The sequence below is a fragment of the Saccopteryx leptura genome, chromosome 9, assembly GCF_036850995.1.
Source record: "Saccopteryx leptura isolate mSacLep1 chromosome 9, mSacLep1_pri_phased_curated, whole genome shotgun sequence".
Lineage (NCBI taxonomy): Eukaryota > Metazoa > Chordata > Mammalia > Chiroptera > Emballonuridae > Saccopteryx > Saccopteryx leptura.
In genome coordinates this window covers 24,574,556-24,597,318 of record NC_089511.1, presented here as the reverse complement: position 1 = coordinate 24,597,318, position 22,763 = coordinate 24,574,556, and the positions used below count along the sequence as shown (strand labels likewise).

The 22,763-nt window shown below is 45.6% G+C and overlaps 1 protein-coding gene across 4 annotated transcripts in view; it reads right to left on the bottom strand.

Annotated features, from left to right (window-relative positions):
• ZNRF1 (zinc and ring finger 1) overlaps window positions 1-18,260 on the bottom strand; it is a 115,881-nt gene extending 97,621 nt beyond the window's left edge. For 2 of the 4 annotated variants that reach the window (XM_066349449.1, XM_066349450.1), the window contains exon 1: window positions 17,167-18,260. In XM_066349449.1, the coding sequence (XP_066205546.1) occupies window positions 17,167-17,590 (424 nt within the window). In that variant the 5' untranslated portion in view covers window positions 17,591-18,260. The remainder of the gene's footprint in view (window positions 1-17,166) is intronic. The other 2 variants (XM_066349448.1, XM_066349447.1) reach the window with 2 other exon arrangements.
• Window positions 18,261-22,763: the final 4,503 nt, after the last annotated feature.

Genomic DNA, 22,763 nt, shown 5'->3' with positions numbered 1-22,763 from the left:
GGTTGGCTCAGCGGTAGAGCGTCAGCCTGGCGTGCGGGGGACCCGGGTTCGATTCCCGGCCAGGGCACATAGGAGAAGCGCCCATTTGCTTCTCCACCCCCCCCCTTCCTCTCTGTCTCTCTCTTCCCCTCCCGCAGCCAAGGCTCCATTGGAGCAAAGATGGCCCGGGCGCTGGGGATGGCTCCTTGGACCCTGCCCCAGGCACTAGAGTGGCTCTGGTCGCGGCAGATCGACGCCCCAGAGGGGCAGAGCATCGCCCCCTGGTAGGCAGAGCGTCGCCCCTGGTGGGCGTGCCGGGTGGATCCCGGTGGGGCGCATGCGGGAGTCTGACTGTCTCTCCCCGTTTCCAGCTTCAGAAAAAATACAAAAAAAAAGAAAAAGAAAAAGGAAAAGAGAAATCACAAATACAGTCAAGAGATAATCCACAAACTAAGAGAAATACATCTGTATTACATATGACAAAGAATTACTATCTCACTTGAGGTGGTGAACACACGGTACAGTATACAGATGATATATTACAGAATGGAGCACCTGAAACCTATGTACAGTAATTTTATTGACCAATGTCACCACAGCAAATTCAATTTAAAAAAAGAGAATTATTATCCCAGAACAAAAAAACACAAATTCATACAAACTAGTAAGGAAAGGATGAACTATCCAATATAAACGTGGGCAAGAGATATGAACAAGCATTTCAATGAAGAGCAAACATGACTAAATATACAAAATTAATATATTAATATATGCAAATACATATCAAATATATAAGTAATATCACAATGATGTATCATTTCACACCCACCAGAGCTTGACAAAAATTAAACTATGACAACATCAAGTTTTAGCAAGGGCATGAAAAAAGTGAAAATATGCTATTTGGGGAGTGTAAATTGGTACAAACATACTGGATAGCTACTGAGAATATTTAATTAAGACCAGGCTGTGGCACAGTGGAGCACTGGACTGGGACATGGTGGACCCAGGTTTAAAACTCGGAGGTCGCCAGCTTGAGTGCAGGCTCATCTGGCTTGAGCGCAGGCTCACAGACGTGACCCCAGGGTTGCTGGCTTGAGCAAAGGGTCACTGGCTCTGCTGCAGTCCCCGGTCAAGGCACATATGAGAAAGCAATCAATGAACAACTAAGGAGACTAAGGAGCTGCAACGAAGAATTGATGCTTCTCATCTCTCTGCTTCCTGTTTGTCTCTCCCTATCTGTCCCTCTCTCTGTCTGTCACGAGAAAAAAAAAAAGAGTTGAAGATACATATACCTTATGACCTAGCTATTTCCTCACTAAGGATGTACCCTAGAAAATCTCATTTAAAAATGTCTACATACATATATACTTATATATATTTGCACATATACATATATATAACAGAAAAACATTCTTAAAGCAATTAAAAATTGCTAAAAAAAAGAAAAAGAAAAAGAAAAGAACTTCAGCCCTGGCCAGTGGGCTCAATGGTAGAGCGCCAGCTGGGCATGTGGATGTTCCAGGTTCGATTCTTGGTCAGGGCACACAGGAGAAGTGACCATCTGCTTCTCAATCCCCCCCTCGGTTCTCCTCCCCCTTCCCCTCCCGCAGCCATGCCTCAATTGAAGCGAGTTGGCCTTCGGTGCTGAGGATGGCTCCCTGGTCTCACCTCAGGCACTAAAATAGCTTGGTTGCCAAGCCAAGGAGCAACACCCCCCCCCCATGAGCAGATCATCGCCCCTAGTGGGCTTGCCAGGTGGATCCTGGTCCCGACGCATGCAGGGGTCTGTCTCTGACCTCTACTCCTCTCACTGAATTTAAAAAAAAAAAAAAAAAGGAAGTAACTTCAATATCCATTGAATCCACTGATAGAATAGATCTATAAATGGTGATATTTGTGCTATGCTCATATGAGAATACAGTAGTGAAAACGAATGTGGTAGAACAATAAACAGCACAATGGATGTACAGATCTCAAATCCCTTTTGAGGTACCTACATACATAAATATGAAAGGACAGACATTATGATAAAGTTTATATAAATTAAATGAATACTGTTTTGGTTATAACATGCAGTAAAGGTATGAACACATACAGGATGATAAACAGGGGAGTCAGGGCAGTGGTTACCTTTAGAGGAGGAAGACCAAAAACAGGAACTAAGGAGGGTACAGACAATTAGATCTGTAATGTTTTATTTATTAATCTATTTAGCAGGTAAAGTACATTATCTCTTTTGTATATATATATATATATATATATATATATATATATATTTTTTTTTTTTTTTTTTTTTTTTTTTGTATTTTTCTGAAGCTGAGAACGGGGAGAGACAGACAGACTCCCACATGCGCCCCACCGGGATCCACCCGGCACGCCCACCAGGGGCGACGCTCTGCCCACCAGGGGGCGATGCTCTGCCCATCCTGGGCGTGGCTATGTTGCAACCAGAGCCACTCTAGCACCTGAGGCAGAGGCCACAGAGCCATCTCCAGCGCCCAGGCCATCTTTGCTCCAATGGAGCCTCGGCTGCAGGAGGGGAAGAGAGAGACAGAGAGGAAGGAGAGGGGGAGGGGTGGAGAAGCAGATGGGCGCTTCTCCTGTGTGCCCTGGCCGGGAATCGAACCCGGGACTTCTGCACGCCAGGCCGACGCTCTACCACTGAGCCAACCGGCCAGGGCCACATCATCTCTTTTGAATGCCTGAAACAGTTCATTTTTTTAAAAGATTCCAAGAGACCAGAGCTCCTATTCAGTCACACCACTATTTGATTTCCTGAAATGTGCAAGGGAAACCAATTGTTTTTTGTTTTTTTTTACAGAGACAGAGAGAGAGAGAGAGGAATAGACAGGGACAGACAGACAGACATGAATGGAGAGATGAGAAGCATCAATCATTAGTTTTTCGCTGCACGTTGCAACACCTTAATTGTTCATTGATTGCTTTCTCATATGTGCCTTGATCGTGGGCCTTCAGCAGAACGAGTAACCCCTTGCTCGAGCCAGTGACCTTGGGCTCAAGCTGGTGAGCTTGGGGTCTCGAACCTGGATCTTCTGCATCTCAGTCCGATGCTCTATCCACTGCGCCGCCGCCCGGTCAGGCAAGTGAAACCAAATTTGGAATAGCACAAATCCATGTGACTTTCCCATTTTGCCATCACAGCACTGAAACTTTAGAGTTCAACTCATATAAGTGACCAGCCAGGAAAAGGATGGGTCAGGCTTCAGCCTGGATCCCATGACAGGATGCACCCTGAGGCCCCTAACGGGAAAGAGAGGCAGAGAAGTGATTCCTGCTATTTTTTTTTTTAATTTTTTTATTCATTTTTATTTTTATTTTTTTTAGATTTTATTTATTCATTATAGAGAGGGGGGGGGAGAGAGAGAGAGAGAGAGAGAGAGAGAGAGAGAGAGAAGGGGGAGGAGCTGGAAGCATCAACTCCCATATGTGCCTCAACCAGGCAACCCAGGGTTTTGAACCGGCAACCTCAGCGTTTCCAGGTTGACGCTTTATCCACTGTGCCACCACAGGTCAGGCCTTTTATTCATTTTTAGAGAGGACAGAGAGAGGGAGAGAGAGGGAGAGAGACAGAGAGAGGAGAGAGAGAAGGGGGGAGGAGCTGGAAGCATCAACTCCCATATGTGCCTTGACCAGGCAAGCCCAGGGTTTTGAACCGGCAACCTCAGCATTTCCAGGTCAATGCTTTATCCACTGCGCCACCACAGGTCAGGCAATTCCTGCTATTTTTTAAAAGTGATAATCACTTTTACCTTAAGTGTTCTGAACTCCTTAGAAGATACTTCTTAATTATATCATCAGTAAAAAATGCTGAGCCCCTACCTAAGAAAATTAGTCCTCTCAAACAGTTTCCTATGGCTTTTTCCTTGTTTGAAAGAGTTGGTTAAAGTCATCTTTGAAAGATGTCTGTATAATCCTACAGGCCTCATATGTCAAGGCCCAGAACCCCCTTCCAATTCTGTGCTTGTGCCCTTTTCTCTTACTAGTTATTGCTGGCTCTTAGGCATCAAACACCAACTTCCTGTTCCCCTTTATTGAAGTCTGGAGACTTGGAACTGGTGAGAGGCTTTGAAGAAAAGTACAAAGCCAGGAAAACATGGAGTGAAGACAGCTATGACTTTCCCAAGGAAAGCAAATCTTAACACAGTTGTAATGACCTTTCAGACTTTCCTCAGTCTGTAGCTTACATAAGATGGTGGTTCAGACACGAGGACGAAAGAACTGTAAGTTACTGAAGTTGACAACAGTCAAAACTCAGGTATGGGCGGGCAGAGAGGTTGAGGACAGGCATTCTGGATGTTGCTATCACAACCCTGGCTTGTTCTCAATTCTTAATATCTCGAGCATTTCCTTCTCATCATCTTACAGAGACTGGGTGATACCCACTTTGGGTGTCATTCTAAGTGCTTTATTAGACCTAAAATCTTTTTTTTTTAATTTAGTTGATTGATCTATTTTAGAGGGGGGAAAGAGGGACAGAGGCAGGGAGAGGGAAAGAGAGAGCAAGAAACATTGATCTATTTTTCCACGTATTCATTGGTTGATTCATTTCATCATGTATGTGCCCTGACTAGGGATCAAACCTGTAACCTTAGCATATTGAAGAAAGCTCTAACCAACTGAGCTACCTGGCCAGGGCCTAGACCTAAAATCCTCAGAGCACAGATGACCTTGAATGAACCCTCTCTTTGTAAAAGAGTCTCATGCCCAGTGGCAAGTGACAAGCCACTATATTTCAAATATAATAAAGAAGGCACACTCATGGCTCTTAAATTCTCATCATTAGGTCCACAGTCATCCCTTAATCCAGAAATATGATGCTTTTCCTGCAAATAGCTTGGCCCTCTGACCCAAGGCCTCAGTTTCATGATCCTATTATACTACAATGATATTTTAATGAACCGAGTTTGAATGTTGAAACTCCAATCTCATTGGTCATGCTACCGTGGCAATTCACTGAGCACAGGCCTCCCCATTCTATTCTGCTGTCCTGCACTTTGAATTCAGGGCTCAAAGTCAGCATGGAAAGCACCAGAGTTCTGATATGGCAGCCTCTGGTTATGTTCCACCCAGGGATTTAACATCCACAACCTACTCAAATCCCTCCCCCAACAGCTACCCAAAATTCCCCTGGTGAGAAATGCTATTATGAGGAGTGCCTGCTTTGTGACTCACACTGTTTCATTAAAAAAGACTTTTTTTTTTTCAAACAGATTTTCAGTAGAAGAATCCAAAGGTTTTCCAAAGCCATAGCAAACATAGAACAGCTCATAATATGTACTATTTCTCAATGTCTGTTATCTCACAGGAGATCCCTACACCTCAAAATACTGGAGATGCTTAAATTCCCTGTCCTTTTATGTTGCACTTGGCCTCTGAGCTGAGAGAGGAGGTAGGAAATGGATCAATTAAAAACAGCCAACATGACTGGGCTCGTCAGATATTAAGAGGGAAGGCAGCAAGCACACAAGCCAGCCTTCATCACAGGTCTTACACTTCCTGTATTTCCCAAGCGCAACTGGCTGCAACGGTACGACTGGGTCAGCATATCTGACCAGACTGAGGAACCCTAATAACATGTGGTATACATGGGTATTTGGTGATGCTCATTACAGTAGTAGGCAGTGTTATCAAAAAGTTTCTTTGAAAAGCTGATTTAGATGCTATTATACCTTAGAGGGCAATAAAAGTGTAAATGATCCAAACAGAACAGTATTACAGAAAGCTAATTTGTATTTACGGTAGACCAAGTACTTCATTGGTTTAGGTTGGACTCCCTCAAATATTTGTAGGATTCCCAGAGTACCAGGCAGACCTCAGGATAAAAGAATCTTAATAGCTCTAAAGAAAAACACTTAGCAGGTAAAAAAGGTATTTGAGATGGAAACAATAAAAAGATCCCAAAGAACGGAGAAATTTGGACAAATGACAATGCCAGAGGGGATCTAAAGGGTCTTGGGTTCTCCTATCTCTGTCCCAGGTCATCTGGGTGACTCCAGATCTAAGTTTCTCCTACCTGCTAACAAGTCAACTTTGACCTTAAAAGATACTGTGCAGGAGTACAAAACTGACTAATTTCAGAACAACCCTTTGAGAGGCATGGCTTGTTTACACATATTTAGCAGGAGAGAGACAGAGAGATAAACAGACAGGAAGGGAGAAAAATGAGAAGCATCAACTTGTAATTGCAGCACTTTAGTTATTGATTGCTTTTCATACATGCCTTGAGGAAGGGGGACCATCCAGCTGAGCCAGTGACCCCTTGCTCAAGCCAGCACCTTTGGGTTTCAAGCCAGTGACCCTGAGGTCATGTCTATGATTCCACATTAAAGCCGGCAACCCAGTTCTCAAGCCGGTGAGCCCACACTCAAGCCGGTGAGCCCACACTCAAGCCGGTGAGCCCACACTCAAGCCAGCAACCTTGGGGTTTTGAACCTGCATCCTCAGCATCCCAGATCATTGCTCTATCCACTGTACCACCACCTGGTCAGGCTAACTATACTTTTTTGAGGCCTAAAGTTACTATCACCAGAAAAGCTAGAGCCATGCTAAGACAAGGTTAATTCTCTAAGGTCAAGATGCTGCACATGCCTGACCAGGTGGTAGCGCAGTGGATAGAGCATCGGACTAGGATGCGGAAGGACCCAGGTTCAAGACCCCGAGGTCGCCAGCTTGAGTGTGGGCTCATCTGGTTTGAGCAAAAGCTCACCAGCTTGGACCCAAGGTCGCTGGCTCAAGAAAGGGGTTACTCGTTCTGCTGAAGGCCCACGGTCAAGACCCATATGAGAAAGCAATCAATGAACAACTAAGGTATTGCAACAAAAAACTGATGATTGATGCTTCTCATCTCTCTCCATTCCTGTCTGTCTGTCCCTATCTATCCCTCTCTCTGCCTTTCTCTCGTCTCTGTAAAAAAAAAAAAAAGATGCTGCACATATTCTTAAATGTAAGGTGAGGTTCCTCAAAAAATTACCTTTTAGAAATTAAGCTATCACCTGATAGCCAAAGGTGGCATCAAGTCTCTCAGCATGGAGCAGTCTTTTAAATTCTTTAGTTTGAACAAAAAATACTCAACTGTAACACAGATTTAATCATTATTCCAGGGGGAATGACATTTTAGTCCCTAGTGCTACCTATCATAAACAAGACTTTAAAAGTTACTTAAAACGGGCCCTGATTGGATGGCCCAGTTGGAGCATAGACCCAATAGTCAAGGTTGTGAGTTTTCAAACCCAGGTGAGGACACATACAACAATCAACCAATAAGGGCACAAATAAGTGGAACAACAAATCGCTGCTTCTCTCTCTTCCTCTCTCTAAAATAAATTTTTTATTTATTCATTTTAGAGAGGAGAGGGAAAGACAGAGAGAGAGAGAGAGAAGAGAGAGAGAGAGAGAGAGAGAGAGAGAGAAGGGGGGGAGGAGTTGGAAGCATCAACTCCCATATGCGCCCTGACCAGGCAAGCCCAGGGTTTCAAACCGGCAACCTCAGCATTTCCAGGTCGATGCTTTATCCACTGCGCCACCATAGGTCAGGCTAAAATAATTTTTTTTTACATTACTGGAGGCCTGCCCTGGCCGGTTGGCTCAGCGGTAGAGCGTCGGCCTGGCGTGCGGGGGACCCAGGTTCGATTCCCGGCCAGGGCACATAGGAGAAGCGCCCATTTGCTTCCCCCCCCCCTTCCTCTCTGTTTCTCTCTTCCCCTCCCGCAGCCAAGGCTCCATTGGAGCAAAGATGGCCCGGGCGCTGGGGATGGCTCCTTGGCCTTTGCCCCAGGCGCTAGAGTGGCTCTGGTCGCTGCAGAGCGACGCCCCGGAAGGGCAGAGCATCGCCCCCTGGTGGGCAGAGCGTAGCCCCTGGTGGGCATGCCGGGTGGATCCCGGTCGGGCGCATGCGGGAGTCTGTCTGACTGTCTCTTCCCGTTTCCAGCTTCAGAGAAATGCAAAAAAAAAGAAAAGAAAAAAGAAAAAAAAATTACTGGAGGCCTGACCTGTGGTGGCGCAGTGGATACCTGGGAATGCTGAGGTCGCCAGTTTGAAACCCTAGGTTTGCCTGGTTAGGGCGCATATGGGAGTTGATGCTTCCAGCTCCTCCTCCCCTTCTCTCTCTCTATCTCTCCTCTCTCTCTCTCTCTCTGTCTCTCCCTCTCCTCTCTAAAAAAATGAATAAATTTTTTTAAAAAATTAAAATTACTGGAAACAGAGATATACACTTGGAAGACCAAGGAGGAAAACTGTTCCCTATATTTCCTTATGGGTCTTGTGATTTGGGAAAGATTTCACAGAGATAGGTTACTTAAGTGGTGGATCATACTTCTAGAAAATAGTGTTAAATGACCAGAAAAGAAAAGTGGCTCTAAGGATGACAAAGATCCTCCCTGAAGTCAAAGAGTTTGAAAAAGTTCTTCTTTTGATCTTCTCATTGAGAAGACAGAGGACCACGCTGTACTAGGACATAGAAGGAATTCCTTAGTAGGCACTTGACTGGAACCACAAAGAAAAGATCACCTGTCCAACCCCTTCTCTCTCTCTGTCTCTCTCTTCTCTCCCTCTCTCTCTCCTTTCTAAAATGAATAAATAAATAAATAAAATTAAAATTAAAAAATGAAAATAAATCTGTATACTAATAAGAAGTGAAGATTCAGAAGTGCTGGATCTACAAAGTCTCTTCTCATACTCATACCCACAGCAATCACTAGAAACCAACTGATTTAGATGCACCCACAAAGCTTGGAAAAGAAACAGATGGAAACTTACACTCATCTATCACTCCTAAAGACTAGGATTAGGATTTAGGTTTTGGGTTAACTTCAAGATTCTAGTACCACAACCTCAATGACCCACTGTCATTAAAACACCCCTACTTAAGGCTTAGTAGACACAGGACATATTTCAGTGACCACCACTTCCTTATAAAGTTTCTTCCAATTTTGAAACAGTCATGTTCCTTTTCCCAAAAGGAATTAGAGTTGCATTTCTTTGGTTAAGAGTGGCCTGGGTTGGCCCTGGCCCACTGGCTCAGTGGCAGAGTGTCAGCCTGGCATGTGGATGTTTCAGGTTCGATTTACAGGCAGGGCACACAGGAGAAATGACCATCTGCGTCTCCACCCCTCCCCCTCCTCTCTCCCTCTCTTTCGTCTTCCCACAGCTATGGTTTGACTGGTTCCAGCACAAGAGCCCGGGGCACTGAAGATAGCTCCATGGAGCCTTCACCTCAGGTGCTAAAAAAATAGCTCAGTTGAGAGCATTGCCCCAGATGAGCAGAGCACCTGCCCCAGATGGGCAGAGCATTGGCCCCAGATGGGGGTAGTTGGGTGGATCCTGGTTGGGGTGCATGCAGGAATCTATCTCCCCTCCTTTCACCTGGAAAAGAAGAAGGAAGAAAAAAGAGTAGCCTGGCTCAAAACTCCTTGTGACATATTTGGGATGTGTCTTTGTTAAGTAGCAAAACGTACACATCCCATAAAACAAAGACTTTGTAAGAGTGAAATTTTTATTTCTTGCAATACCTTTCAAACCTCAATGAATGAGAGTAAATTGTGACCTTCAAGAAATTATCCTCTCCTGAGGGAACTTCTTTTATTTTTTAAAATTATCCATTGATTAAGGAGAGAGAAGAGAGACTGAGAAAGAGAGAGAGCAGAAGAGAGAGTGAGAGAGGAGCATCAACTCGTCATTCCACTTAGTTGTTCCATTTAGTTGTGCACTCATTGGTTGCTTCTCCTATGTGCCCTGGTCAGGGATTGATCCCAAAACCTTGGTTCGCCAGAATGACATTTTATCCTCTGAGCCACCCAGCCAGGGCCAAATTCTTTATTTTATAGAAAATAAGTCCTCATGATTAATAGAGAACTGAAAACTCTTCTTTAAAAAAAGTTTTCATTAAGAATAGAACTTGCCCTGACCAGATATCTCAGTTGGTTAGAGCATCATCCCGAAACAGAGGTTGTGGTTTGCTCCCAGGTCAGGGCACATACAGTAACAGATCAATGTTTCTGTCTCTCCCTTCCTCCCTCTTTGAAATCAATTTTTTAAAAAAGGTTTAGGTCCTGGCCGGTTAGCCCAGTGGTAGAGCGTCAGCCTGATGTGTGGAAGTCTGGGTTTGATTCCCAGCCAGAGCACACAGGAGAAGAACCCATCTGCTTCTCCACTCTTCCCCTTCTCTTTTCTCTCTCTCTCTCTCTCTCTCTCTTCCCCTCCCGCAGCCAAAGCTCCATTGGAGCAAAGTTGGCCCAGGCCCTGAGGATGGCTCCATGGCCTCTGCCTCAGGCGCTGGAATGGCTCAGTTTGCAACAGAGCAACGCCCCAGATAGGCCGAGCATCGCCTCCTGGTAGGCACGCAAGTGGACCCAAGTTGGGCCGGGCACATACAGGAGTCTGTCGGCCTCCCCCAGCTTCTCACTTCAGAAAAATAAAAAAATAAAAGTAAAAAAAAAAAAGGTTTAAAAAAACAAAAGAATAGAACCTATCATGCTCTTTGGAGACCACAGAATGCTTTTCCTTCTCCAGAAACCATGTGAAGGACCATTACCTCTAGCACACCTATGGTGAGGCACAAAAAGCTTTCTGATCCACTCCAATGGAGTTGACAACTCTGATTATTTAAGAATAGAGAAAATTAAATCACTTGAGAACCTTAGGGTGACAGTAAAATAGAACCCATGAGATATCCTGCTAACATGTTTAAAGACTTATGAAGTCACCTTCTATCAGCCCCAGTTGATGGCTTGGTGACAAAGAATAGTTTAGCTTTTTCTGAATATATATGTGTATACATACTTATGACTAACAAGCTGGAGTGAAACCCTAAATGACCAACCATTTTATAGAAGAACCCAGAAAACAGGCAACCTCTTCCATCCAACATAGACCCTATAAGTTTTTCCCCTACATCTAGAAATCTATATTCTGAGATAAACAGGATACTATTAGTAGTTAAACACCTTACAGCAAAACTTACATTTTAATGTGGAAAGGAATGGACTATCTCACTTTGATCCTATAAAACAGCTCTTCTGAATGGCATTCACTATTATGAACGGCCCATCAATGTAGGGCCGATTTTAGTGTAGAACTTCCATTTTGGGGAAACAGTTCACACAGTTCTAAATCTCAATGCCCAACAAATTCTGAGATAAAAGGAGGCAGAGAACTATAGGAGAAATGTCCCTAAAGTAACACCACTTTCCATTCATACATTATTTGGCATTTTACTTCTTCTTTTTGTTTTTTTTTAAATTTGGCTTTTCCAAACGGTATCTCAGGACACTCAACAAGGTACAGATGAAGGAATGGTGACTAGGAAGCTAAATGACTCACCTGCCCAAGGCCACAAGTAGGCAGTTAATTAGTAGCCCAATCAGGAGATGAGCATAGTCTTCTGATTCAGAGGCCAGGGCAATTTCCAGGACCCTATCAGCTTCCTTATGTTTTAAAATGGGAGGCAGTACAGTGTAATGATTAAGAACTCAGGTGCTGGCCCTGGCCGGTTGGCTCAGCGGTAGAGCATCGGCCTGGCGTACGGGGGACCTGGGTTCGGTTCCCAGCCAGGGCACATAGGAGAGGCGCCCATTTGCTTCTCCACCCCCCTTCTTCCTCTCTGTCTCTCTCTTCCCCTCCCGCAGCCAAGGCTCCATTGGAGCAAAGATGGTCCGGGCGCTGGGGATAGCTCCTTGGCCTCTGCCCCAGGCGCTAGAGTGGCTCTGGTTGCGGCAGAGCGACTCCCCAGAGGGGCAGAGCGTCGCCCCTGGTGGGCGTGCCGGGTGGATCCCGGTCGGGCGCATGCGGGAGTCTGTCTGACGGTCTCTCCCCGTTTCCAGCTTCAGAAAAATACAAAAAAAAAAAAAAAAAAAAAGAACTCAGGTGCTGGCCCTGGCCAGTTTGCTCAGTGGTAGAGCTTTAGCCTGGCATGCAGGAGTCCCAGGTTCGATTCCCGGCCAGGGCACACAGGAGAAGCGCCCATCTGCTTCTCCACCCCTCCCCTTCTCCTTCCTCTCTGTCTCTCTCTTCCCCTCCCTCAGCCAAGGCTCCTTGGAGCAAAGATGGCCCGGGCGCTGAGGATGGCTCTGTGGCCTCTGCCTCAGGTACTAGGATGGCTCTGGATGCAACAGAGCGACGCCCCAGAGGGGCAGAGCATCGCCCCCTGGTGGGCATGCCGGGTGGATCCCGGTCGGGCACATGCAGGAGTCTGTCTGACTGCCTCCCCGTTTCCAGCTTCAGAAAAATGAAGGGGAAAAAAAAAAAAAGAACTCAGGTCCTGACTCTGGCTGAACCTGCATTCTAATCCCAGCTCCACCACTTATTAGCTATCTGACTTTTGTAGGTTCCTTAACCTCTCCCTAAACCTCAGTTTCCTCACCTGTAAAATGTGAGTTACCTCATAGAGTTAGTGATGATTAAATGAGGTGATGGACACAAGGCACTCAAATTCAGTCACTCAACAAATATTTGTGCCAACCACACATGGTATAAGAGTTACAACAGTGATTAAAAGGCACAACTATGCTCTCATGGACCTTAACATTTGGTCAAACTAAACAGAAAATGTAAAAAAAATTTTAAAAAGTAAAAAAAAATTTTTTAAAAAGTAAATGACCTGGAAAAGCTGAGGTCGCCGGTTCGAAACCCTGGGCTTGCCTGGTCAAGGCACATATGGGAGTTGATGCTTCCAGCTCCTCCCTCCCTTCTCTCTCTCTGTCTCTCCCTCTCCTCTCTAAAATGAATAAATAAATTAATTAATTTTAAAAAAGTAAATGGATAAATAAAATACAAAGTATAAGGGCTGTTAAGGAAACAAATGAGTGACTGGAGGAAGCCAATTTTTAAGAGTGGTCTGAAAAGATATTTAAGTTGAGCCATAAGGGGTCAGGAAGAGCTATCCATGTACAGAAGTAAGGAAAAGCATTCCAGGCTTAGGGAACAGGGTTAGCAAGGGTCACAGCCCAAGAAAGTGTAGGAACCAAAAGAGAAGACAAATGTGACTGCTGCAAATCCTTACAAGGCTGGCTGCAGAAGATTATACGTCTATTTTAAAAATAACAAAGATGAGCCCTGGCTGGTTAGCTCAGTTGGTTAGAGCATTGTCCTGAAACACCAAGGTTATAGGTTCAATCCCTGGTCAGGACACATACGGGAAGCAACCAATGAACACACAATTAAGTGAAATAATAAATGAATGCTCTCTCTCTTGCTCTTCCTCTCTCTGTCTCTCTCTATATACATATTAAAAATAACAAAGATGAGCCTGACCTGTGGTGGTGCAGTGGATAAAGCGTCAACCTGGAAATGCTGAGGTCGCCAGTTCGAAACCCTGGGCTTGCCTGGTCAAGGCACATATGGGATTTGATGCTTCCAGCTCCTCCCCCCTGTCTCTCTCTTCTCTCTCTCTGTCTCTCTCTCTCCCTCTCTCTCTTCTCTCTAAAATGAATAAAAAAAATAAAAATTTTAAAAAAATAAATAAACTTAAAAAAAAATAATAACAAAGATGATAAATAAATAAATAAATAAAAAGAACAAAGATGAGGCTCAAGGGAATGTGTCTCACCCAAGGTCACAGCTACTTAGAGGAACTGGGACCCCAGGATCCCACCTCCTGACACAACAGCAGCTCACTCCCTTCAAGGAAGCCTCCTGCACACTGACAACTATATTCTGTGCCCTTGAAGAGTTCCCAAGCACCTTGAAAACACAAGCAAGAGCATCACATCAACTTCCAAGTAACTGGTCAACTGCATTGAAATCTTTACCCTTATGCTTTACGACACAAGAACAAAAACTGCTTGGACCTTATTCAAAGGTTCCAAAATAGAAATGAGTTTCTCTTCTCATAACAATGAACAAAAGAGGAAAGGGATGTCCTGGAAGGAAGATCCAGGACCTGTTCCAGAAAGGGAGATGGAACCACCACTGCAGAAGAATGGAAATATAAAGATTCATCTCGAATAAACTGTACAGGAAAAATTAGTTTATCTGAATTAAAAAAAAATGAATTCTTACACCAATGGTTCTCAATCCAGATGGTACCTCCCATACCCCCATCAACAATATTTGGAGCCTGACCAGGCGGTGGCGCAGTGGATAGAGTGTCGGACTGGGATGTGGAGGGACCCAGGTTTGAGATCCCAAGGTCGCCAGCTTGAGCGAGGGCTCATCTGGTTTGAGCAAAGCTCACCAGCTTGGACCCAAGGTCGCTGGCTTGAGCAAGGGGTTACTCGGTCTGCTGTAGCCCCACGGTCAAGGCACATATGAGAAAGCAATCAATGAACAACTAAGGTGTCGCACGAAAAACTAATGATTGATACTTCTCATCTCTCTCCGTGCCTGTCTGTCTGTCCCTATCTGTCCCTCTCTCTGACTCTCTCTCTGTCTCTGTAAAAAAAAAAAAAAAGGTGCTTAAAAAAAAAAGTTCTGGTACATTGGATAAAGCATCAACCTGAACACTGAGGTTGTGGGTTTATAGCCCTGGGCTTGCCTGGTCAATCACATATGGTAGTTCATGCTTCCTGCTCCTCCCTCATTCTCTCTCTCTCTCTTTCTCCTCTCTAAACTGAATAAATAAAATCTTTAAAAAAAAAAAAAAAAAAGAGTATTTGGAGGCCCTGGCTGGTTGGCTCTGCGTAGAGCATCAGCCTGGCATATGGATGGCCCAGGTTCAATTCCCAGTCAGGGCACACAGAAGAAGCACCCATCTGCTTCTCCACCCCTCCCCTTATCGCTTCTCTCTCTTTCTCTCTCTCTCTCTCCTCCCCTCTCCTTCTCTTCCCCTCCTGCAGCCATAGCTCAATTGGAGTGAGCTGGCCCCAGGCACTGAGAATGGCTCCATGGCCTCCACCTCAAGCGCTAAAAAGAGCTCCTATGCTGAGCAATGGAGCAATGCCCCAGATGGGCAGAGCATCGCTCCCTACTGGGCTTGCTGGGTGGATCTGGGTCCAAGCGCATGCAGGAGTCTGTTTCTGCCTCCCCTCCTCTCACTGAATAAAAAAAAAAAAGAAATTAAGAGTATTTGGAAGTTCCTGAGGGTATTTAGTGAGCAGGGCCAGATATACTTAATGTCTAGCAAAAGGAAAGATGGTCCTATAAAAAAAGTTATTACCCAGAACATTAAGAGCAGATCCCAACACATGCCTTATAAACCCTAGCCCTGGCCAGGTAGCTCAGTTGGTTAGAGCATTGTTCCAATATGCCAAGGTTGTGGGTTCGATTCCTGGTCGAGACACACACAAGAATCAACCAACAAATGCATAAATAGGTGAAACAACAGGTGAATGTGTTTCTCTCTCTCTCTCAGAAAATAAATAAGTAAAACATTAATCCCTTAAGGGACTGATATGCTCCCACTTTGCCTGTATTCCTATGGTTCAGTGGCTCTTCCAATCCTCACAACTGGATGAGAAAAAAATATTAAGATTTCACAGCTGAGAAATCCAATTGCAAGCTTAGTACTCCAACATGAAATCTGGTGATGGAGTGAGGAAAAAGAAGTTTCTAGTAAACGACAAGAAATTTTAACAAACAGGAAACTCCTTTCTCAGACAAGCCTCTATGAGATTAATTTGTTTTATAACACATAAAATTCTGTGACTTCAGAAAACCTTTATAGTCTTTCGATTTAAAGTGAGATACTGCCCTGACCAAGAGCTTAGTTGGTTAGAGCATTGTCCCAATATGCCAAGGTTGCAGGTTCAATCGCCAGTCATGGCACCTACAAGAAATCAACCAATGAATGCATAAATAAGTGGAACAACAAAATCGATGTTCCTCTCTCTCGCAAATCAATAAAAACTAAACAAATAAAATAAAAACAGATACTACGGATAGTTATTTTTAAAACTTAACCACATCATTTCACAAATACACCTGACTCTTTCTGGACCAAATTTTATAAGAAAGAGTTAGTTAACTTCAAGATGTCTAAAGACAATCTAATGTCTAAAAGTGTCAAAGGCAGTCATGCCTTGCATCTGATTCAGGGCAGAGTTTGATACAAGTTAGACAAGCTCCAATGATAGCAAGAGTCCTGTTCATTCAGGTAATAAAATATTATCCTAGCAACTAAAAAGCCACTTTCAAGTGTTACTTGTAATCAATCACTAGTCCTCCCCCCCACCAAAAAAAACCCACACACGTATCTCACAAATTAAAGTTCATAAAATTGAAAAAAAATTCCAGACTATTAAAAAAAAGACCAATTAGTAAATAGCAGCCACACACCCCTTTTGACCAGTTTTTCTAACCTGGTTTCTCAAGTAAGCTGAGCAGACAGACCTGTTTTCCTCTAGAAGCTCCTACCAGTAAGAGCCTGGGAAATCCTCCTCTAGCTTTTCGCTGGCCTGTCACCAGAAGTTCACATGAATTCATCCAGCTTCTTTGAATCCTCCTCTTCCCCTGTCATTTACCAATAGCCTGGCAATAAAATCCCACCTTTTGGTTACAAAAAGATACCAGATTACCTGGAAGATCAAGCATTTAGCATGGAGGAGAAGAAAAAAAGATGGAGGGATGTGAGAGTCATTGAGCCAAGCCTACTGCATGCAGCACGGGTGATCAGAGCCCTAGTCCTGCAAAGCATGGAAGGGAGGCTCCTTGGCTGGGCCTCCATTCAGCACGCCACACCTGTCTATGCCAGCAGCCTGCTATTTGCTTCATTTTAAACAATTCAACAGGGTAGAAATCTGGGCACCCCTCTCTCCCAGCTAGAGAGAAAGCCCAAATTCAACCACCACTTGGCCCCAATTTTATTTCTTTTCACACTCTTTGTTTGTGAGACACCGCTGGGTCAAATTGGATCTCTGTCTGGTAAGGGTGAGGCAGGCACAATGCTGCAGTTACAGAAAGCACCGAGCCTGACTTGCTATAAGCCAGGCCAGATCTCTTCTCTTGAGGATGGTGATGACAATAAGTGGGGCTTCAATAGGCAGGCTTCACTCTGCCCATCCACAAGTGAACCAACGTCTTAAGTCCTTAAAACGCCCGGCTCCACAGCCTCGCAGAAAGCCTCTTTTCTAGAGGGTTTCCCACTCGTCCTTTGGCTTCGGGAACCAAGGGGACAACACACAGATCCACGTTGCACACTCTATCCAAACCTTCGCACACGCGCCCAGATTAGGGCGCTACGGCGCGCCCTCTTTTGCACTCCACCCTCCAGGCCTCCACCACCCGCCAACTCACCACTGTGCGAGCTGAACCACCTGGGTGCGATGTGCAGAGGTAGAGCATCCGCCAGCGAGGCTCGGGAGCCTAGGTACAGCATCCCGTCTCTATGGTGACCGCCGCCCGTCTCCTGGTAACCATTGCCTTGGGCATAGGTGGAATCCGACGTGGACCCTCCGCCGCCAGGCGCCCTTTCGGAGTCGCCGGTCCCACGGGAGGCGGAGGTGTAGAGGCCAAAGGGCACCCCGCCAGCCGTGCTGGGGTCCATGCCCATGCCCGCCACCGAGCTGACCGAGCGGCTGCGCAGCCCCATGGCCCCGCCGCCCGCCCGGTAGTGCCCAAAGTGGGGCGCCCCTCCCGGCGGAGGCACGGCGCTGTCATCAGTGGAGACCCCCGGAAAGGGGCCCCGGGAACGGGCCGCCGTGCTCTGCTTGCCCCCCATGCTCGCCCGGGCCCCGATGGGGCGGGAACCTGGAGGCTGAGACCCTCCCCCACTTCTTAGCAGCGGGGGGAGGGTTGGGCGAGCATAAAGGGGAAGGGAGTCAAAAAGGAGATCGGGAGGCAAAAAACCAAAAAAAAAAAAGGAAAAAAGAAAAAGAAAAGAAAACCCGTGGGGCGGAAGAGGCAGGCGGGCGGGGATCTCAAACTAAGAATTTGAAACGATCCAAGCCAAGCGCATGTTTCCCCTCAAGGTCCAAAGAGGCGCAGTCCCGCGCGGGCTCAGCGCGCCACGGGCGGCCCCCGGGCTCCAGAAAGCCGGGGGAGCCGCAGGGAAGGAAGGAGGGAGGCGGCGGGCGGGTGCGGGGAGGCGCAAGAGGAGGCCGCCGGCCGGACAGGAGGAGGCGGAGGAGGACCGGGGGCGCCGGACGTGTCCCCCGCCTCAGGACGCCGCGACCACGGACGGCGGCCCGAATCCTTCCAGGCCTCGGGCGGGCTGCGGCGCTGGGCGGCCAGGCGGAGCTCGGGAAGCCGCGGTCCGTTCGCGTCGCGCTCTCGCTCCAGCTGCTGCCGGCCCCGCCAGCCGCTCCGCCCCGCTTAGTCCCGGGCTGTGCTCGCCGGCGCTCCTCGCCGCCGAGGAGACAATGGAGGGCGGCAGAGCGCAGGCGCGGCCCGCGCCCCCTCCCCTTCCCCCCCGCCGGCTTAACCCCTTCGGCGCCCCTGCGGCGCTTGGCCGCTGACGCCCCGGAGGCCCCCACGTAGCCACCCAGCCCCCGCGGGCCTGTGACCTGAGTGGCCTGATGCACGGGGCGTCAGAAACAGAAGCTAGGCGTCTTTTCAAAGAAAGCCTTAAGTCCCTGCAAGTGGTTAATTATTCAGAGGGAACCACCTATGGGGGAGGGGCAGCGATGGTTCAAGGCGGTTGGGAAGGAAACATAAGGAAGACTGAAGATTACTAAAGACGCCTACCTACCTCTTGAGGGTCATTGGTCAAGCTCCCCTCCCAGCGCAAATTTGCCCCCACAGCACCCTCTGGTGGACGCTTTGTCAGTTCTTTATGAGGTTCTCCAAGGACCCCTAAGATCAGGAAGCTTAACATTTGGGGGATTTTTAGTATTTGGGGATAAACAACGCCCTGGGGCATTTTTGAATTCATATTTTGCTGACAGCAGATCAGAACTTATTTTGGGCTTAAGTAAATGAGTAGTAACGTTAGCTAAAATGTGACCCTTAAAATATTGTGTAATAAAAGGTGAAAAGATACAGACACAGAAATGGAATAATGCAGTTAGAACCGGTGATTTTAGAAACTCCCTAATCCAAGGAAGGTCTCCTGTTTTGTTTACCTTTTATCCTGGCATGCATCACAGGACTGGGACACAATGGATAGTCAATAAGTACTTGTTGACCAAGTCTGCATTTTGCAACACATCCCTCTCACATGTTCTCCATTCATTCATTCTCTATGACTCAGTGCTGTCTATGAGCATCACCCAGTCTCTGGTGTAACTGACTTCCAAATAAAAGAGTAGAAACAGTGTGGACAAAAAAGGGGCGCTGTGGTAAATCTAAGAGAAAGTAACCTCACAGGGTGATCTGAACAGAAATTCCTAACTGGGCAGGTCATGATGAATCGTCACGTTAGTAAAAGTTTTATCTTTCCCTTAAGCAAGCCCTGTCCATTGTTTCTGTGCATCTAGGTTAACACACCTTGGAAATGCCTCTTTTTCAGACCCCTTGAAGGAAGATATAACCATCCTCAAGCGAGCATATAATGTTAACTACCCTGTACATTGCTTTCTGCCACCCTTATGTATTCTTCCTTATGTTTCCCCTTAATTCCAAATGTATAAGCTGCAAAACTCTTATTCTCCAGAGCATTTGAGATCTTGCTTCCTGGTAGTAATTGTCATCAGTTTGGCTGGAATACCTTTCTTTTTAAGTTTTATTTATTTATTTATTTATTTATTTATTGGTTTTAGAGAAAGAGGACAAATTAAAGATAAATTTGTTGTTTTACTTATTGTTTTACTTGTTTATGCATTCATTGGCTGACTCTTATTGAACTCACACCCTTGGCATATCAGGACGACGCTCTAACCAACTGACCTACTCTGCCAGGGCTCAAACACACAAAAATTGTCTACAGTGTTTCTTTTTTTTTTTTTTAGATTTTATTTATTCATTTTAGAGAGAGCAGAGAGAAAGGGGGATTAGAGGAGCAGGAAGCATTACCTCATAGTAGTTGCTTCCCATATGTGCCTTGACCAGGCAAGTCCAGGGATTTGAACCAGCGACCTCAGTGCTACAGGTCAACACTTTATCCACTGTGCCACCACTGGTCAGGCAGTTTGGATGTTTCTTATGTCAACAAGGGTGTAGAGAAATATTTAAAGAAAACAAAAAAAAAAGAAAAGGAAAAAAATGAAGCTCAGTCTGTCATAGGTATTGATTGTCCCAGTGTGACCAACTTGGAATGAAACAGGAGGAAGGCTATTTGCAAGCATGGAGTGCTTGGGAGTAAGCAAAAAGCATCACAGAAGGAAGTCAAGAATTCTGTAGAGAAAATGAATGTAAATGAAAAAAAAAAAATTCCAATACCCAAGAAATTATCTTTAAGTGCATAAATGAGAAATGTGTGCACACTTCAGATCCTAAGTGATCTAAAGAAAAACAAGAAAATTTATACTTAACCCAATTTCTTCCCTGAAGAAAGTCTATGGTAACAGAAAAGGACTGGCTCAATACTGTGCAGAATAAAGAATACCAGACCCTTTAAAAGATCTCTATTGGGGAAATAGAGATCTCTATTAGGGAGATAAAAGCTTTCTTGTTTTTTTTAGATCACTCATTAGGATATTAGGTGTGCATAAATTTGTCATTTAGGCAGTTACAGATAATTTTGACTTTTTTCCTACATCCTTTTTTTTTTTTTTTTTTTTTATGTGCCTTGACTGCGGGCCTTCAGCAGACCAAGTAACCCCTTGCTCGAGCCAGGGACGTTGGGCTCAAGCTGGTGAGCTTTTGCTCAAACCAGATGAGCCCTTCCTCAAGCTGGCGACCTCGGGGTCTCAAACCTGGGTCTTCTGCATCCCAGTCCAACACTCTATCCACTGCGCCACTGCCCGGTCAGGTTTTTTTCTTACATTCTTAAAATCAATATATTGTAACCATCTAACCAGCTTTTTGATTTACCTAGTCATTCAACACTTTTTAGTGTATTGAAAAAAATATGCCCTGGCCATATAGCTCAGTTGGTTAAGAGCATCGTCCCTGTAAAGCCAGTATACACGGCCACCATCGTGGCCATTCACATACAGGTTCACATTAGATTTGGACAGATGGTAATGAAATAATGGAGCCAAGAACTGGTGGGCCATCATCTTTAATCCTAGCTTGCACCCGGCAGGCAAGTAAAAACACACACCAGGCTCCAAAACCCACTCATTCTGTGCTCACAAAGCTACTGACTTATCCGAGTTTCCTAGAATCAAAGGTTTCTAGCTCACCAGACTTATTCACCTCTGTTCCCCATCTCCTTCCTTCTCCCTGCACAAACTCTGCACAAACTGACTTCTCACTCAGGACTCCACCATCTTGGCTGCTTCTCCTGGCCTCCTCCACATTGCCTTTCTGCTCTCTCCTCTAATGCTAATCTCAGGAACCGAGAGAACAAACTCTGGTCTGCCCCACTTTATAGTGCAGAAATCAAAACCCCTTTAATCCAATATACAAAATAGGGAAGTCTCTGATACAAAGTCCACCACACATCAAAAAGGTGGGAAAGGCTTAGTCCTAAAACCAAGCCCCAGGCTACAAGGATCCTGCCTGCCCACAGCCCAGCCCCAACACACATTAATATAATTACGCCCATTCCAAGCATAAGGGCAACTAATATCATCACCTGGGAGATGGGCTTCCATGTGGGCAGCACCATCTTTAACAAAGTGAGCATAATATATTTTATCTGCCCAACAGTCCCAAAGTGCAGAGGTTGCCAGTTCGGTCCCCAGTCAGGGCACATACAGGAACAGATTGATATTCCTCTCTCTCCCTCTCTCTCTCTTTCTCTCTCTCTCCCTCTCTCTCTCCCTCTCCCTGCCTCTCTCACTAAAATCAGTAAATAGAAAAATTAATTAAAACAAAATATGAGTATCTAATAAATGCCAGACATTGTAGTTAGTTCTGGGGTACAGTGGTGACCTAAATGGATGGAGAAGTCCCTATTCTCATAGAGATTTAGAAGAACCACTTCATACCCAAGATGGCTAAATCAAAGAAAACAATAACAAGTGTTTGTGAGTTGTACAGAAATCGGTACCTTCTACCTTACGGACAGAATGTAAAATGGTATACCTGCTATGGAAAACAGTCTGGCAGTTTCTCAAAAAAGATTAAACGGAGTTATCACATGACCCAGGAATTCTACTCTTAGGTATAGTCCCAAAGAAATGAAAATATATGTTCACAGGAAAACTTGTACATGAGTGTTCATAGCAGCATTATTCAAAATAGCTCAAAAGTGGAAACAACCCAAATGACCATCAGCTGATAAATGAATAAAGCAAATATGGTATATCTATTTAATAGACTATTATTCTGCCATAAAAAGAAATAAAGTGCTAACAGGGAAAAAAAAGTGCTGACACATGCTACAACATGGATAAATCTTTTTTTTCCTTTTTTTTTTTTTTTTTTGTATTTTTCTGAAGCTGGAAACGGGGAAAGACAGTCAGACAGACTCCCGCATGCGCCCGACCGGGATCCACCCAGCACACCCACCAGGGGGCGATGCTCTGCTCCTCCGGGGCATCGTTCTGTCGGGACCAGAGCCACTCTAGCGCCTGGGGCAGAGACCAAGGAGCCATCCCCAGCGCCCGGGCCATCTTTTGCTCCAATGGAGCCTTGGCTGCGGGAGGGGAAGAGAGAGACAGAGAGGAAGGAGAGGGGGAGGGGTGGAGAAGCAGGTGGGCGCTTCTCCTGTGTGCCCTGGCCGGGAATCGAACCCGGAACTTCTGCACGCCAGGCCGACGCTCTACCACTGAGCCAACCCGCCAGGGCCAAAATGAAGGATTTTTATAAGCAGAAAGAGGATGGGACTAAGAAGTTAAAAAGAATGTATGAAGGTGGGACTAAAAAATTCAAAGGGTGGAGTATTTCAGGCAAGCAAACCTTCC